At 37.5% G+C, this 17587-nt stretch overlaps 1 protein-coding gene across 1 annotated transcript in view; it reads left to right on the forward strand.

Annotated features, from left to right (window-relative positions):
* Positions 1-16435, forward strand: part of LOC113519268 (CUGBP Elav-like family member 3-B) — a 981529-nt gene extending 965094 nt beyond the window's left edge. Inside the window, exons 8-13 of the mRNA XM_052898765.1 lie at positions 1625-1801; positions 2394-2483; positions 3577-3654; positions 5134-5310; positions 7390-7556; positions 7933-16435. Coding sequence (XP_052754725.1) covers positions 1625-1801; positions 2394-2483; positions 3577-3654; positions 5134-5310; positions 7390-7517 — 650 coding nt within the window. The 3' untranslated portion in view covers positions 7518-7556; positions 7933-16435. The remainder of the gene's footprint in view (positions 1-1624; positions 1802-2393; positions 2484-3576; positions 3655-5133; positions 5311-7389; positions 7557-7932) is intronic.
* The last annotated feature ends 1152 nt before the right edge of the window (positions 16436-17587 follow it).

The raw sequence follows: 17587 nt of genomic DNA on the forward strand, positions 1-17587 counted from the left end.
TCATTATCACTTTATTGTAACATGAATTCATAATTTATGACAAAATATAGAGTCCGAAAAAAATATGTAGCCGTATATACGAGTATCTTGTCGTAGAAAAACTCACCCTATACTTTCTCGCAGATGTCGTAAAAGGCGACTAAGGGAGGGCGAGAGCGAGGGATTTTTTTTTTTGATGGGTGCAAATGGTATGGTAACCCCGCCTGCGCTAACGGGATACGCTGGCGGAGCACCAGTGAAGGGCGATAGATGAGAATGAAAACAGGCCAGTTAGCCCATCATAATGAATTCATCAGCAATTAACCATGATAGTTTCCAGGGAGAACCGCGAGGAGTTCGACCTGGTTGGGTATATTGCTAGCAATGGGATTCTCAGTCTCCATTACTAACAATCCCTTTTCCCCCGAGCGAGGGATTTGAAAATAGTAACCGTTGAGTTTCTTCTCAGCAGATAGCATCCCAAACCCAGCAGTAGAATCATAAAAAAATTACGATTTAAAAGTGCTTGTAAACAAGTCTATTTAAATAAATGTTATTTCTATTGACCAGTGAGTATGAGCTCAGCGGGTCTACAATGAAATGAAATTCCGAAATTTCGGACTCAATTTCGTGTTTTTGTTTATACCAAAGTCGGACCAATAAATGGAGTTTAACATTTCGTTCGTCATACATCCTATCATAAAAGTCCAAAGGAACAATATTTTAACATTTTAAATATTTCTAAACGGCATGTATTATGTAATTTTAACATCAAATTTGTGTTTCTTTTGGCTCCGAAATTTCGGAAAACATTTCATGGTAGGCCCTCAGTTTTCATATCCATCTTCGACCCACGTTTCTTTCGAAATAAAATTACTGAAATAATGCTTAGAATGGCAAACAAGCTAACCGCCTACCTGAAAAATGGTGATAATCGTCGCCTATGCATGGACATCACATAATATACTGTGATACTAATAATACCCCTCATGTGTCGCCATTATTGGAAACTATTGTGTTATGATGCTGTATGGTCCCGGCATAGAATGAGCTACCCCTTTCTTTTCCGTAGGTCTCTTGACAGGCAACTAAGGGAATTTAACGGTCAAGGGATAGGTAGCAGCGTGTTTCTTAAAACATCACCAAAAGCCTAAATGCGGTTGCCAATTAGCTTGCCAAACGTAGCAACTACTGCCAACCCCTCTCCCTGTTATGGGGGAGGCTTATGTTCAACAGTAGACAGTATGGACTATATAATGATGATGATGTTATGCCATCATATATGGTTTCATCCCAACCATCTGGACGAGTGGCGGTCTTCCACCGTGCCTTTTTCAAGGCACTTTCTTTGAAATCAACTTACAGTAGCAATATTTCCGAACCGATATGACAACATAACTTTCAAGAAAAGAGCATATTCCCTTTTAAAAGGCCGGCAGCACACCTGAAATGCCGTTAGTGTTGTGGGTGATCATGGGCGGCGGTTGTCACTTACCATCAGGTGAGCCGCATGCTCGTTTGCCCCCAGTGTTGTAAAAAAATTGCCTCCGTGCCCTGAACTGAAACACACTCAGTTCGAAGTATGCTGATGATCTTCATTTCACCCAGTATACATTAGTTGTTAATTTGACCTCTATTCCCGCAGACAACTTCACGGGCCTCGCGATAGGCACAGGAGGCGCGCAGCCGTTGAACGGAGCGCTGCCGTCCCTCCCCTCACCGACCATGCCAGGCTTCAACATGGCGGCCCAAACTGCCAACGGACAGCCCCCGCCGCAGGATGCCGTCTACACCAACGGCATACACCAGACGTTTACTGGACGTAAGTTTTACTTTGTTTACTGATATAAAATCTGTAACAGTGCTGGAGAATTACGCGGAAGCATAAACATCGTAGTCCTGACACGAGGGATACATTTTCTTGGATGAAGTGTACAGGTTTACGATGGCATACGTGATTTCCGAGGGAGAACCGCATGGATGTCAACCCAGTTGAAGTATACTGCATTGGAGGTTCTAACCCTGGGATCTGTCTCATTACTAACAAACCTTTTTCTCACTTTGCATGAGGGGTACTATAGGCGTTCCAGTGTATTATACCATATCTGTGATGGTATTCATGTCTACAGGCGATGGTTACCATTTTTTATTAGGTGCATCAGATCATTTGTCATTCCAAATTTAAAATATAAAAATTTCCAATTTATACTAAATCATACATCCTTCTACTAAAGTATTTGTACCCAAGTGTTCTCATTTAGTATTATTATTTCCTTTGACAGTCAAATTATACAAAAAAGTAATCGACTGATTAATTAAAAAAAAAAGTTACTTATCCCCTTTTTCATTATGTCGGCAAACAGCATTTGAATACCTACCGTAAAAGTTTCATAACTGGCAACATTGAATTCCAGCGGTGCCTGTGACCGCGCAAGGCCTCCCGAACGGCGAGGCGGCCCTGCAGCACGCGGCCTACCCGGGCATGCAGCCGTTCCCAGGAGTCGGTGAGTAACGCCCGCCTAGCACCCGCCCCCGCCCCCCGCCCCGCCCCCGCCCTAGGCGCCCGTCCGCCCATCCCTCTGCTTACACAGTACACACGCTTACCCGGCCGCCGGTTGGACCGGCTCGGTCACTTGTACTTTTTAATGTATCCGTTATGAAAATATTGTCAAAAACACCACTAGAGATACAAAACGCAGATAATTAGTAAACGAAATGCTTCTCTAAACTACACGATGATTGAAAAAGTTACCCCATAGCTACTACCTGCTTTATTTTCGATTGAAATTATCGATCAATCAAAATGCAAAATTGACATGTTAATAACGGATACATAATATTATTTGTATTCATAACTCACATTGATTAAGTATGAGTAGGTATAACTTAATCGCATATAGGTATGTAATTATTTAGGACTTGTGGTATAATATCGATGTGCAAGGGAAAGAGATTGTCATTGTTTATAATTTTAATCAATCGATTGATCTACTGATTGGAAATTTAAAATAACTTATTAATAGATTCATATATAATTAACCTTCTTTCAAGAAATAAAATAAGTACGTAATTACTTACAGAAATAAATATTATATAAACTGATTTAATACATATATAAATACATAGATCAATCGATTGAAACGAAATGTCGTACGAATAGGATTTTATGCGCTGTTCGTTCACGCTATTCGAATAATCGTTTTGATCAATTCACATATAATGTAGTTGTGTGTTTGGTGTTTATATTGTAATTATGAATTGTTTATATGTACGTACAAATATTATATATCTGAAATATATGACGCGGTTAAACATTTTATTTGCTATGCATACGAGATGATGTGGTCGCACGAAAATATTTATATTTATTTTGAACAGTCGTTAACTGAAGTTGTTGCGCAGTTCCAACAGTTAAACTGTTTTTAACATAAATTAAAAATGACAAATAGACGCTTAAAATTGTTCAAATGTATTTATATTGGATCAGAATCATTTAGCTTGATATTAAATGTTAACATTTCATGGTGTATGCATGCAACTGTAAGTACGCAACTACTAGGTGTTCATTGTGAAAATGTGCAAATTAATGTTCAACAGCTTACCCGGCGGTATACGGACAGTTCCCTCAGCCAATCCCACCTCCGATGTCGACTATTGCGCCGGCGCAGAGAGAAGGTAAGTTGAGCCCCGTGATGGAGCAAGCGAGAGCAAGAGACGACCTAATAATTTCGAGCTATACCTACACTATTTAACATTCTAGCTTGATACTTCTGCGCGTGTATGTTTATGGAGACTATGCTGTAACTATTTTCCCGCCGCCTTCCAGCTGATCACGATTTTTTTTTTTTATAAAACATTCATTTTTGTCGTAATGTCATTGTTTATACGTATATATTAAAATATTAATCAATCGTTTAATATCTCTATGTCTTATTTAATGTACTATTTTAGTATTTTTTTTTATTTTTTTTTTTTATAGAATATTAAAATGCTTACCTACTTAAACGTACAAACTCATTAATAGAATGACAATTTTTTAAAATATACGTCTTTTTTTATATGTAATAATATTTTATTTTTTACTTATTACCTATTATATTTTATATTTAAATAATTAAATTTTAAAAACTCCAATCAAAAATTAATACATTTTTTTCTGCATTAGTTCTCTCGGATTATTATTTATCTTTTTTTTTTTATTTTTTTAGCAAATAAAATTATTTTTTCACAAGTTTTACTGGAAAGCGGCCATTTTGTAGTTTGTAACACAAACACATGCATAACATTGTGTGTAGGTGATAGTGAGTGTATCGATGTGTCTCACACTAATGTGTACGTGACACTGTGCAGTGACACACAGACATAGCTCATACATAACAAACACATACGCAAACTTCTTCCAAGCTGAGTCTGTCGCTGTACTTTGTCTATTAGTAAATGTTTTGCACTCTTGTGTATTAATGTTCAATGTATATACCTATAGATATGTTAAGTTTAACTACCTGTACAATTCTGAGTCTCTAACATGCCTTCACGCATTAAAACAACTTTTTATAAAGCTTTTTATCTACTGTGTCAATAGATATATAATAGTTACTTAATAATATAGTGTGCAGCTCGGACGTTTATAATTTTTACATTTATTTATTTTAATTTTGACAGGTATTTTAAAATAATACAATTTATGATTAAGATAGGTGTTTCTTTATACAATAGACTTATATTAAATCTGAAACAGTTATATTAGAATACAAAGGGGATAATTACACAATAGAAAATTCAGAAAAATACGGATAAGAGAAAACAAAATAAGATATAGATCTGAAATGCTGAAAACATTGAAAAATTACACCTGTAATGATACACAAAGTAAATGTATCTACGTACTTGTTAAGGAGTGTTATAAGAGGGGAATAAGGCATTGAAATTATTGTGTACGGAGATATTACAACTTAGTCCTCAAGCAGTAATGCAGATGGGCGTCACAGTATATTCTGTAACGATCGCAGTGTTGTTCCCGTCTAAACGATAGTTACCACTTGGTGGGCCGTCAGCTTATTTGCTATATCAAGTTATATATTATATATATATTATTTTTTGTTTGTTTCACTTCCAACGTTGGTGTCTGGAGGCAGATTTGTGAGTTCTTTAAAGATTTTCTTATGTTCCCAGGATGCTCCATCTCCGGTCCTGAGGGTTGCAACTTGTTCATCTATCACCTGCCGCAAGAGTTTGGTGACGCAGAGCTGATGCAAATGTTCCTACCCTTCGGCAACGTCATCAGTTCCAAAGTCTTTATTGATCGGGCCACCAATCAAAGCAAATGCTTCGGTGAGTAACATAAATACAAGAATGTTTTCTAAACGAATAAAAATGAAATGGCAACCCCGCCTGTACCATTTACACTGACGGGACATCAATGGGGGTTGATAGATGAGGTTGAGCAAGTCAGTTGACCCATCGTGACAAATTCACCAAGAATTAACCAAGATCATTCCCACGTCCAGATAGAGGGGACCACGTGAGAATCAATCTGACAGCATGTATTGCTAGCAATAAGACTGATAATTCCCGATCCCCAAAATATTTTTTTTATAATTTATAAAAAATGTTTTCTATCATAATAATATATTTGCAATGAACAATTACGTATACAAAGTAGCAGAAACACTAAAGACTTTGTTTTGTACAAAATTCTTCATGTGTAATCTCTATAGGTGATAGGTGAGAATGAAAAGGCAGGTCAGTTAGCTCATCGTGATATAGACACTTGGAAATCATAACAATAGTTTCCAGGGGGGGAAGTTCATAAGATGTGATAGTACACATTACTAACAACCCCCCCCCCCCCCCCCCCAATGAACCTCTATTATATTTGTATCTATTCTCAAGCAACTGTTTGGTCATGGACCAGGTAGGCCATCAGCTTGTGTGCCATAACCAGTTGCTGAAAAACGTGCATAAAAATTTTACTGTTTTTTTATATGTACTAAAAGTAATTACACTACTAAAGCTACTTTCAATATTCATATAGATAAAGATTAATCTCTCAGTCCTGTTCTCCATCTACTATTGGTCTGTTTTAAAAATAGATACAAATTGAAATAATTTTGCCAGCTATATTTAACAAAGAAAAAAAAATAGTATTTCATCTAAGAATTTTACACCTGGATACATAGATTAAGAATACTACTTACAATCTCGTTGCAACTAGATATTTGCTAGATAAAAAATCTCAAAGATTGAGAACAGTGCATATCTGTCGAAGACTGACATTGACAATCTCTCTAGTCATATTATATAATATCATAGATTAAGAATAGATCTTTAAATATCTCATCTTAAATTCTCGTTGCTTTATATTCTTTTAACAGGAATAAAGATTTTTACACTGCTTTCAGTTTGTATTTTTACGTAGATAAATACTTCCTTATAAGCGTACATAACAGGACTTTACGCGACACGATTATAAATAAATAGTATCTGCATACCTCATTTTTATTTTTACCAACGTTTGACGATCGTGCCATGACTGAAGTGAGCGACGTCCTCTTCATTATGTTCTCTTGAAGGCAAATAAAGTTAAAAAGCAAAAACAATTTGAACCGAAATCACTGGTAAATTATAAGTTTTAACAAATTTTAACGAATGTATTTCCGAGAATTTCCAAAACACTACAACATGTGTTAGACTATATGATTATATTTTATACAAATACAAGATAATAAGAAATCCCTTTATGGGATAAGTCCGCCATTGTATATTAAATCATTTACCAGTTTTAATCTGAGTTATGAACAATAAAGATTTTACAATACAAATACTCGTACATATTTACTAATACTATAAATAGATAGTCAATTGATTGTTGTTGACGTTGTTATAATTCAATTATTAAATCTTAGTATATTATTTTAATAAATACAATATTTTATAATACAATGTTAATAAAATATTGCCATATAAATGCTTATGAGATTATTGGAATGTCAATTGTTTTAATTATGAATTTAAGTATTGCAGTTGATTCGATCATGTATCCGTTACATTATTTTTGTATTTATAATTTTTGGAGAGGGCAGTAATAAATAGACTGGCTGTCATTCATTTCTGCTCTAATTTTTGCCGAGGGTACACGTATTAAACACACGTATCCAAGATTAAAAGTATATTTTATTTCTAATAATAGACGGTAAATAATTTTCCAGCTATTACACGCGAATCCTCAAAAAAGAGTTAAAGATATCTCTTTAGGATCTGTAAAGCGTAATGGCTCTGGAATTGAAAGCGTGCCAACAACCGTTGACAGCTTACCAACAGGTGGACCGTGTGCTTGTTTGCTACTTCAGTAGTATATATAAAAGAAAAGAAAAAGCATTTTTTATTTTTTTATTTTCGTCAACGTTACAGGTTTCGTATCGTTCGACAACCCAACGTCGGCCCAGGCAGCTATCCAGGCGATGAACGGCTTCCAAATAGGAATGAAGCGGCTGAAAGTGCAACTGAAGCGGCCCAAGGATGCTAACCGGCCTTACTAACCCTAGACGCCGTCCCTGCGCGCCCACTACGTGCCCATGGTGAGTATTATCTTTTTATAAAAGCAGTACTGGCATTAGACCGGGGCGCATGGTCGGGTACCGCCCAGGAGTGCCCAGCCTTTTTTCATCATAAAGGGATGGAGCGTCATCAAAAACTAGTCCAAGGGCTTAAGGTAGGCTAATGATTGCCCTGTATATTACGTTTTCCTAATAGAACAAAAGATTATTTATTTTTTAATGGGTAAAAATGGAATACTAACCCCCGCCTCTGTTCTCGGTATACGCTAGCGGAGCACTTGTGAGTGATGATCGGTGAGGATGAAAGCAGATCTGTTTATATTTAAGGCTCATTGCCCCACTTTTGCCCTATTACCGTGCCAAAATTTGCGTTCTCAATGTGTTCCTTTGTCCCCAGGAGGCGGCTGGAATGTTTCCCTCGCCAGCGGCGCACGTGATCGCGTATTATCAACAATTCCAAGGAATTTACACATTTATTGTATAGTGAATATCATTACCTACATACTTATCTAAAGAATTATGCAAGCCCACTCGGCGAGTATACTAAATTAGTTAAAGTAATTTATTAAATCAGCGCGTAGGAATGCTTCATTCTTATCATTATCGATTAATCATTAAATTACTCTATTATATTATTATATATACAATTTATTAACTTTGATTAAATTATTATTATTATTATAAAAAAAAATGACACGTTATAAAAATTTTGTCATTCGTAATCATACTTCTACTACTAAGTACTTAACGTTTAACTGAAACTTTAACATAAATTTATTAAACTAGTTATTTGCTTGAACTAAGCCAAACTGAATTTATTAAGTAAGTTGAAAATGTAAGAAAAAATGTATTTTAATTATTGTATATTGCAACAAAATGTGACGCCGGGGGCGCGCCAGCATCTGTTCTAATTTGTTGTTCCGCTGGTGGCGGTGCGGCTCGGTCCCGGCCCGGCCCCGGCTCGGTCCCAGCCCGGCCCCGGCCCGGCCCCAGCCCGGCCGCAGGTCGACGTTCCGTTTGACGTGGGCGCGATGCTCGCGCGGCGCCCGGCTCGTCGCGGACACTGTTGTCTCCCTCCGCCGAACATGATCACACTAATATAAGTGCTCGGTATAGATCACTATTGGAGTATATATGTCCTATATTTTGTTAAATTATATTATGTGTGTGTCTGGTAAGCTAATACGCGGGGTGTACCACACGACAGTTCCCTATACGCGACATCGCGCATCTCTTTATCTTTCGATTGTTTGACTGAGACGTGACATCCGAGCGCCCTCTCGGCCGTTCTCTTCTAAACTAAACGTCTGTACATCACGATTTGCTATTATTTTGTATGTCTACTATGGAAACGTGCGTTCCGTCTCACTCAAACAACACAGCGAGCCGTTTACGACACGAACACGCAGACAATACACAACATTGTACATAATATCTACACGAAGCAGTCTGTCTGTACTTGGTACGCCCAGCTCACAAACCTACATGTTAGTGAATGATGTTGTTAACAAAATTAAATGTTTGTATTTAACGCTGTGTACAAATGAAAGTGCACTTCAACATAAGACCGAATACTTAGGCCTTCGTTTCGAAAGATCGTGTTATTATGTGTTGTAAATTCCAAATGGGCTGTGATATAAAAAAAATATAATATCAACATAATGGACTGTACAGGCCGTTAATCTCTATTGCATAATCTATGTTGCGCTCTACGGATCCGCTCGCACACCACTCTCATTCACATATGTGCCGTAACGTATGAAAATATTAAATGTCCTTGTACGCAAATAAAAGGTAGCCACTCCGAACACAGTCGGCAGCAACAATTGGAAACACGACATACACAGCAATCGTATGCAGCTATCCGAATTTGGATACTTTCTGAAGTTTCATTATATAATGGAATAAAACAATTTATTTTTATACATAAACAGAAAAATTTCAGGAAATATCACGAATCTCGGGGAATCCCCTACAAGGTCCGAGGCCTATTCTAAATTTCCGAATGATGCGATTGATTATCAACGGACACCTAGGACGGTTGCCTGTTTGCAGTGGTGTGCGTGAGGTCCCATACTTCGCTCCAACGCGACGTCAATTCATGAGCGTGCTTCCCCAACTTTTGTTTTGTGCATTCGTGTGTGTGTCTATACATATATAAAACTATTCGTGTTAAGATGTTAAATACAATAACTGTGACGAACTGCGTCCAGGGAGTCAACAGTGATTGGTACGCGATTAAACAGATTACAAAACTAGTGTAATTTCTATACAGACAAAAATAGATTCATAATCAAAAAGTACCAATATAAATATAAAATGATACTGAGATACCTTAGATATATTGTGTGCGCGCGGGCGGGCTCCAGCCCCTGTGTGCTGGCGGTGAAGCGGCCCACTGCGGCCACGCGCGAGAGTTGCCCGCTTCGCAAACACTTCACTATAATACATGCTTGTTTGTCCATAATGAACGCAGTTTGTAAACAAAAATAGTCGCAACTTAAATCTAAATTAAGTGTAAAATATATATTTAAAAAATAAGAAAAGCATCAGCTGAAGAAGGCAACTCTTTATCGGCGCAGCGGCGACTGTGCCCGGCGAGGTCGCAGCGGGGTCGCGGCGAGGTCGCAGCGATGTCGCAGCGCGGCCGCGCGCTAGCGGCCGCCGCCCGCCTCTAGTCAAATATTACACTCACCACAAGACATAGAATTTTATATTTACACAAATAATTATATTATATTGATATAGTATTCTAGTTTTAGGCGTTTGATTTACGAGTAAGCCAATGTATAAAATGATATACATGAAAAAATTGTCGTTTAAGTGTGTATAGTTCTTTTTCTTAAACTCACGATTGTGCAATACGTTGTTACGCTTTTTAAATTGTTTTAGCGTCGTTTTTGTTCATGGATGCCATTATTTTACTTATAGTACTTATTATGTTACCGTTTTAGATTATTCGTCGACGTGGTCTCGTTTTGTAATCCGACTGTAGAGCCGGCCTCATGTTAAAAGCACAAAGTAGGGGTCGCTGCGGCCGCGACGGGATATGATTAAATTGCGTAGACGGTGCTTCGTAGGAGATACGGATCTTTGAGGCGATACCACGAGGTCCCATAAGATTAAACACCAAGTTGCAAACTTTAAGCGAAATAATTTTACGGTATCGACGTATCGCTTCGTCGATCGTTCGTTTCCCGTTACGGAACAAAGGGCGACCCTGAATTATTAGAAAAATAATGTACATACGTGTAGACGTGACTCAATAGCGATGGTGTCAGCGGTTGTTGTTGCGCACAAAGGCCGAGCTCGAGTCGAACTGATGAGTGGAGTGCAAGCGCTGACGATAGCGGAGCGGCGGCGGCGGCGCGGACGGGCCGCAGCCGGCGCGGCGCCGAGCCGCGGCACGCCCGCGCCGCGCGCTTTTAGGTTACAGATTAATCGATGCCAAACCGGAACACGTATACTTAGTATATCGATTATCGATAATATCACCTCGTGGGTAATGTAGAAGTAAACGCCCGGGGCCCGGGGCCCGCCGCCGCGCGGTGGCACCGTCCCGGGCAATTAATAATATTGTGTACTTATATCTTTATACTGATTAAAATTAAATTCCCTAAAGATATATTGCGGTGACGCGAACGTTTGTAATAGATTAATGAGTCCTCTCTGAATGTATAAACAATCGCCCATAAAAGTGATTCTAGGATACAGGGTATGCTTTGCAATTATTTAAATGTATCTAAATGTTTTTCATGTAGGCAGATTTTGCCGACTCTCTCACTTAGTCTACGATTCGTCGTACTACATCCCGGCGGCGGCGCGCTCCCGGGGCGCCGCGTCTCTCTCGGGTCCACTCACTAGTCTGTCGCGACTTTTTATACTCTCTCGTACTATCGTAGCGTACCGACTCATCCTCATCACATTACTGTACCGCGCGACTCTAAGAGCTCTTTCACGGTGGCTATTCGACTGACGATTTATGAGCTTGTTTTCAGTGACTTTGGTGTACCACCATCGCGGCAAAACGGCGTCTCCTGACGTGTCAATGCCCAGTACTGTGACCGAAGTCGCGCTGCAAACGCTCAATACACGTCTTCAAATCGTCAGCTTGTAAAGTCTCGAACACTAGGCGCTTAGCTGTTTATTTCTAACACCCGTCGACATACTCATCCCAAATTAAAGCGATTTGCGTTACTAAGTATCCTCATTCACTTATCATCGTGCCATACTTATTGCGGGTGATGCGTGCGCGTCGCTCGTCAGCGAACTAACGGGCCTTTGCTAATCAGTAAACGCCATAACGCCTGCAACTTCTTTCGGCTTAGACACGTGCCAATACAATATTCAAATGACTACCCTGTGGAACAGGCGACAAAGCCCGAAATGCCGTAGCGGCACGACGCGACGTTCACGTCTCGCTACCCGCACGCACAGTTCGATAACATTATTAGTATTACGAAATCGAATTTCTTAAAACTATTTAACTCCTAAAGTTTTATAACATATTTATATCGTTCGCATTAATTACAATTCGTCGTAGCGCTCGCGTACACGTTGAACATTCTCGATGCACTCAAGGACGTTTGAATCATTTGTAAATGATATGCGAGACGAAGCGGATCGTTATATAGGCGTAGGTAGATAGACCGTCGGATGGTGGGCGCCGCGGCGCCGCACGGGGCCGTGCGGGCCCGCGCGGCGCCGCGGGGTCGCCCGCGAACTCACATCACACACACAGGGCTACTGACACCGTTCGATGTTAGTTACTAAGATGAATGCCAATATTTTAATCAGAGAAAGAACAAACATTAGATTCGGAATAATTAATCATATTATTATATATATATCTATTTATATAATAAAATATGGAGAGAGGCGCATAGTGCTTTTATGAATTGTAGAACCTAGTAATGAAACAAAACGTCTAGTCATATCTCTTTCTGTTATTTATTTTTTCTATCGCTTAGCATAGTTTAGCTTCAAGCACACTTTAATCGATTCTTACGTACGACAAACTGGGAACGTATTTTATATACGATTGTTTTAGGGAGACTTACGTTACCATTGCGTTTTTATTTCCCGCATCGTGTCGCTGTAACCACGCGGCGGCACGTTAACCTGTACTCGTAACCTTTCTAAAATAAGTTAACAGTGCATTAAACAACGGTTATACGAAATTATGGTGTCACATATTTTTCATAAGTTATCCAGAATGCTGTTCCAATCTAATGATATATTTATGTTCACCCATAATTTACTTAGATGCATACATTAAATTTAAGTGTGAGATAATTTATTGGTATAAACAGGTAGATCACGAGTTTCGAATGGTATAACCGTTTGGTTAAGTTAGAAGTTTAAAGTTACCTTAGTAAGAGCAAGTTAATGAGATTAAATGATTTAGATAGACGATGTAACCGTCATAGTTCAGCTATCAATTACCGAAGCGCAGGAGTGGCGCCGCCGGCAGCCGCACGCCACTCCAAGTTTCAGAAACAAATTCGCGCCGTCCGTGTAAAGAAATCTCTGTGTATAATTAATTACTCTGTAACCGATGGTTTCGTTCTTGATAATTTTGGACGCTATGAAACAGTAGTTGATCGTGAGGTATTGGTGTAGCGGACGTCAGTTGCCAGTACCGTGCACGTGTAGTTTGCCCCTAACTCGATTGTAAATACAAACATAATGTGACGTCATATCTTTAGGAGCTTACTAGCCTTTTGCCCCGAGCGATCTCGGGCGGGTGACAGGGTGTCGCTGTTTAATGCTAAGTGAAAATCATAATCATTAACAGTTTAGATTGGTAACAGCCGAATTTCTAATTGATAAACTTAATATAGTTCGGGCGACGGAGATCTCGTAGGGATCGGAAGGAGCGTGTTGGGATATTTACTCTGATATTCGTTTGCCTTTCTGACATGCCTTCCGTTCTTATAAGCTTGCATGGGCTGAGATTCAAAGACACTCTTGTGAGTTTTATTCACGACGTATGAGAATTTTATACGATTGTGATCATTTTAAGTTGCGTGTGAAACTTGAACGTTCTCATATCTATTGTGTCTACAGTGTCAAGTGTCTACCATCAACAAGAGCTATAGATTCATCTAAATATATTCAACTTGACGTTAAATCGAAATTTTGGCCCACTCAAGAGAAAAATCTATATCCGATCGTAATGTTACGAAGTCATGAAAGTTGGCTACATATATCTGCCCCCAGCCTCAGTCGCCCAAGCCCAAAAAATACATGGACCTATAATAGAATACTCGTGTATGTCCCATACATTGTTCTGGATAACTTATATTGGAATAGTTATAGTAAACGAACACCTTTATTCGGAATTATTAGATTTTACATTTCGATAACTCGAGAACAATCGAATATTAATTATAATAACAGGTTTCAATCACGAAACATCGGTGAATCGATTCTTGAGATATCGACTCGGATTATCGAATAATCGGAGCAAGGGACAGAGAGTATAGCTGTTTACGTACATATTATAGCTTAGCATTGGGATGCCTGAGAAGGCATCTGTGATATACGCTTGTAATGATCGTCCAAACCTACTATATATTAATATCGTACCCTCCGTTCTACTGTTACGTTCCTTTCCCACAAAGGACTAGAATGTCACCCATAGTGTCATATTGGGTTCGATTCTGAAGTACTATTACCCTAAGATTATCTCTAAAATTTTATATTGATAGTTTAGGAAATACATTATGTTAAGGACCACCCAAGAACCAAATTTAAAGCACTTCTAACTCAAACGTCTTATAAATTTGGTTTATATTTGGTCGTAGAATTGATTTAAATATATTATTATTAGATTTTGTAATTAAAAATTAAAATTTTAGTTTTAGAGACGATAGTTATCGAATGGCGTTTCAGAATCGACCCCATTGTTAATAGTTACCAATAAAAGTAATATTCAAATTGGCGGTTACCCGCTTTTGCTAAATAAAAATCTATTTCATAAGATATACCGGTACAACTCTTGGGAGATTGTATTCAACAATTGTAATACAAGCAGACATACAGATGTACGGTTGGCAAATAAAGTGCCCGATATATTTCATAACAGAAAGGAAAATATCTCTGACTTTTTCCTGGCCACTTTGACATTCTACTATATAACGATACACCTATCTTTGCTGACCGTACTTTCGCATGTATGCAATTAAGTCTATCGTGTAAAAAGCTATACAGAACATATAAAATTGTATTATAATAAAATTGAATTTAAATTCCGCACTAACAACTATGGTGGTCAAACTCGCTTACGCAATAAACATTCAGATATTCAAACTGTAACCCAAAACAAACCGATATAAAGTGCACTTTCCTTCAACTAATATCCGTTTGCCTGTGACAATAAAGGCGAGTTTGCTACTCATAGCTCGTATACAGCTAATATAGTCCTCATTCGGATACACGTGCAATAGGCGTTCAGGAATTGATATTTATGAACCGGCGCACATTATAGTCAGGTTCCAGTAAGTGTCACTAGTCGGCGCTGCTAGCGCACGTTCGTTGAAATTCAAAATATTGTATTCTAAATGTAATATTTTTATTGTTTGCTTGCATAATAATTATAATAGTAATTATGTGGTATTGTCCAGTACATACCACTATGTTCGGAAATAAAAATCTTTTTATTTCCAATAAAATATTAAGATAATAAATTTTTACGCAATTTTAATATTTTTTGTAAGTTTATTATTTTCCATTATATTTTATAAATTAAAAAAATAATGTAATAAAAAACAGATTTAAATGTCAAAACATTTGACAATTAAACAATCTGTTTTGAGTTAATCTGTTTTGAGTGCAATGCCATCTAGTGGCATATTTTTTCTGTTAAATTTGTATTGCCAAATTAAAATATACTCGCATAATATTGAAAGCAATTTGACTATAATGTATGCCGATTCTAACCTATTTCACTAAAACTAATCATTAGACAATCTGTTGTAAGTTTCTAGCCAAACCGTACCTGTTCAATATTGTCGCTATCAAAAGGAACGTGTATCCGAACTGTTAACCACAGCAAATTGTAATGTACAAATACCAATAGACCGATGTCGTTCTGTTCTGGCTTTGTATAATTATCTATTTAGAGTGTACGCACATCTGTCCGCACCGAATGCGACGAATTTTATAATTGTTTATATACAATCTTACGAAAAGTCGGTAACTAATTGATGTAGGATCCAGCTAATCGCTACGATTCGAAAATCAAATGCCGAAGTAACCGATTTGGTGATTCGATATCATAAAGTGCCCAACTACGCACCGTTCATGTAATCGAATCATCGAATCGATTACTACGTGCAACGGAATCCGGTATTTCGTTGGACAGCGACTCTTTCGGCGTGGTCAGATGTGGATTCACCCTTATACTTGCATATATTCAGATAATGTAAATGAACAGAACAGTTTAAAAACTTCAGTGCATTTGATAGCTAGCTATTGAAATGTTTATTCTCGTATGTTGTTATAGTTCGCCAAAGATTTGTAAAATAAGAGAGTTATGATCACAATTTTTTGGAGCGTCGCTAGTTAATTGTTTTCTATGTTTATTTTATTTTTTATCGTTTTTAATTTATTGAAATTATTAACTTATTAGTTTTAGCATAATCAGATGTACTTACTTAGCCAAAGGTGACTACGTACGTAGACACATTATTATGGAACTAATACAATAATAATTCGCCTACTTTGCATGTCTAATTTAGTTAATGAACGTTTAAACATATTATCGAGTTATTAATATGTATATTGCTGAAATATTTCAAAACTAAATTACTATTCAATTATTTATTATTATACACTTATTACGTTTAGTATGCTAGAAATATGATGAAGGATAATAAATAATTTTAATTATATTAGGAGGGTGTTTCATTTTCCCGCTACAATTGAATTTGGAATTCCTGTCACTTTTTTTTTTTAATTTACAAGGAGGCCAAATGCCATGAGAATTACAATAGAATTTCAATTCAATAATCAAACTATAACTTCATAATCACAAATAGCGCAATCCTTTCCATTTTAAAATCCCGTCTCATTTCCTGTTTGTTATTGATATAATTGGCAATACTAGATCCTTGCCAAAATTGAAAAAGTAAATCTTTTTACGTTAAGTGTGAATAGGAATGCGAATAGATCACTAATGTTAAGAGTAAAAGTGAAATAGAAAACAAGCGAAATTTCAATTATTTTTATAGCCCTATACTACAACCTATACGTTAATATAATAATAATTAATTAATATAATAATTACGGAATAATAAATAATTGGTTTCTGCACCCTTGCTGGAAAAATAAAACTCCTTGTTCTTAGAAAAATATTTCACATACAATAGATTTCACAGATTAAGAATAGTACCCGAAATACTCTATATTGTGAATTCAGATTAGTTATTCATCTGAGGATAAATTGAATTCGGCATAGATTAAGGATAGGTTTTTTTTCTATTGTGAATTTAAATTAATTATTTATCTAAGGGTGAAGTGATTCAGCATAGATTAAAGATAGTACCTGTGGGAATTCGGTGAAGGAAAATTTAAGAAGCCTACCCTCAATTCCTAGATAGATTGAAGACAATACCTACAACACGCTCCTTTATTTTACCAACTCATTTCCCATCAGTTATAAAGTGGGATATAGGTAAATAATAGCTCATTTCAGATACTATCACACTAGGAGAAATTTAATTTTAATGTTGATATCAGCCGTTAACCGTCCACTGTTGAAAACAGTCCTCCCCTGGGGTGTTGCCAGTGGTTGTCACGTTTGTTTTTTTTTTATACAACTTAGAATGGTAAACAAACTGACGGCCCACCTGATGGAATGTGGTAACCGTCGCCTATAGACATGAGCAGTACTATGGACATAACAGAGTATACTGTTTCACCCATGATACCCCCCATGCGTCGCCATTCCTGAGGACTCAGGTGTTATCCCTCCGTACAAATACAAATTGCCATAACTGCGGTTGCCAATTCTTTAGTGATGTTTTAAGAAGGATGCTGCTGCCCAT

This window comes from Galleria mellonella, unplaced genomic scaffold, assembly GCF_026898425.1.
Source record: "Galleria mellonella isolate WM207_F2 unplaced genomic scaffold, CSIRO_AGI_GalMel_v1 utg537, whole genome shotgun sequence".
NCBI classification, from domain to species: domain Eukaryota; kingdom Metazoa; phylum Arthropoda; class Insecta; order Lepidoptera; family Pyralidae; genus Galleria; species Galleria mellonella.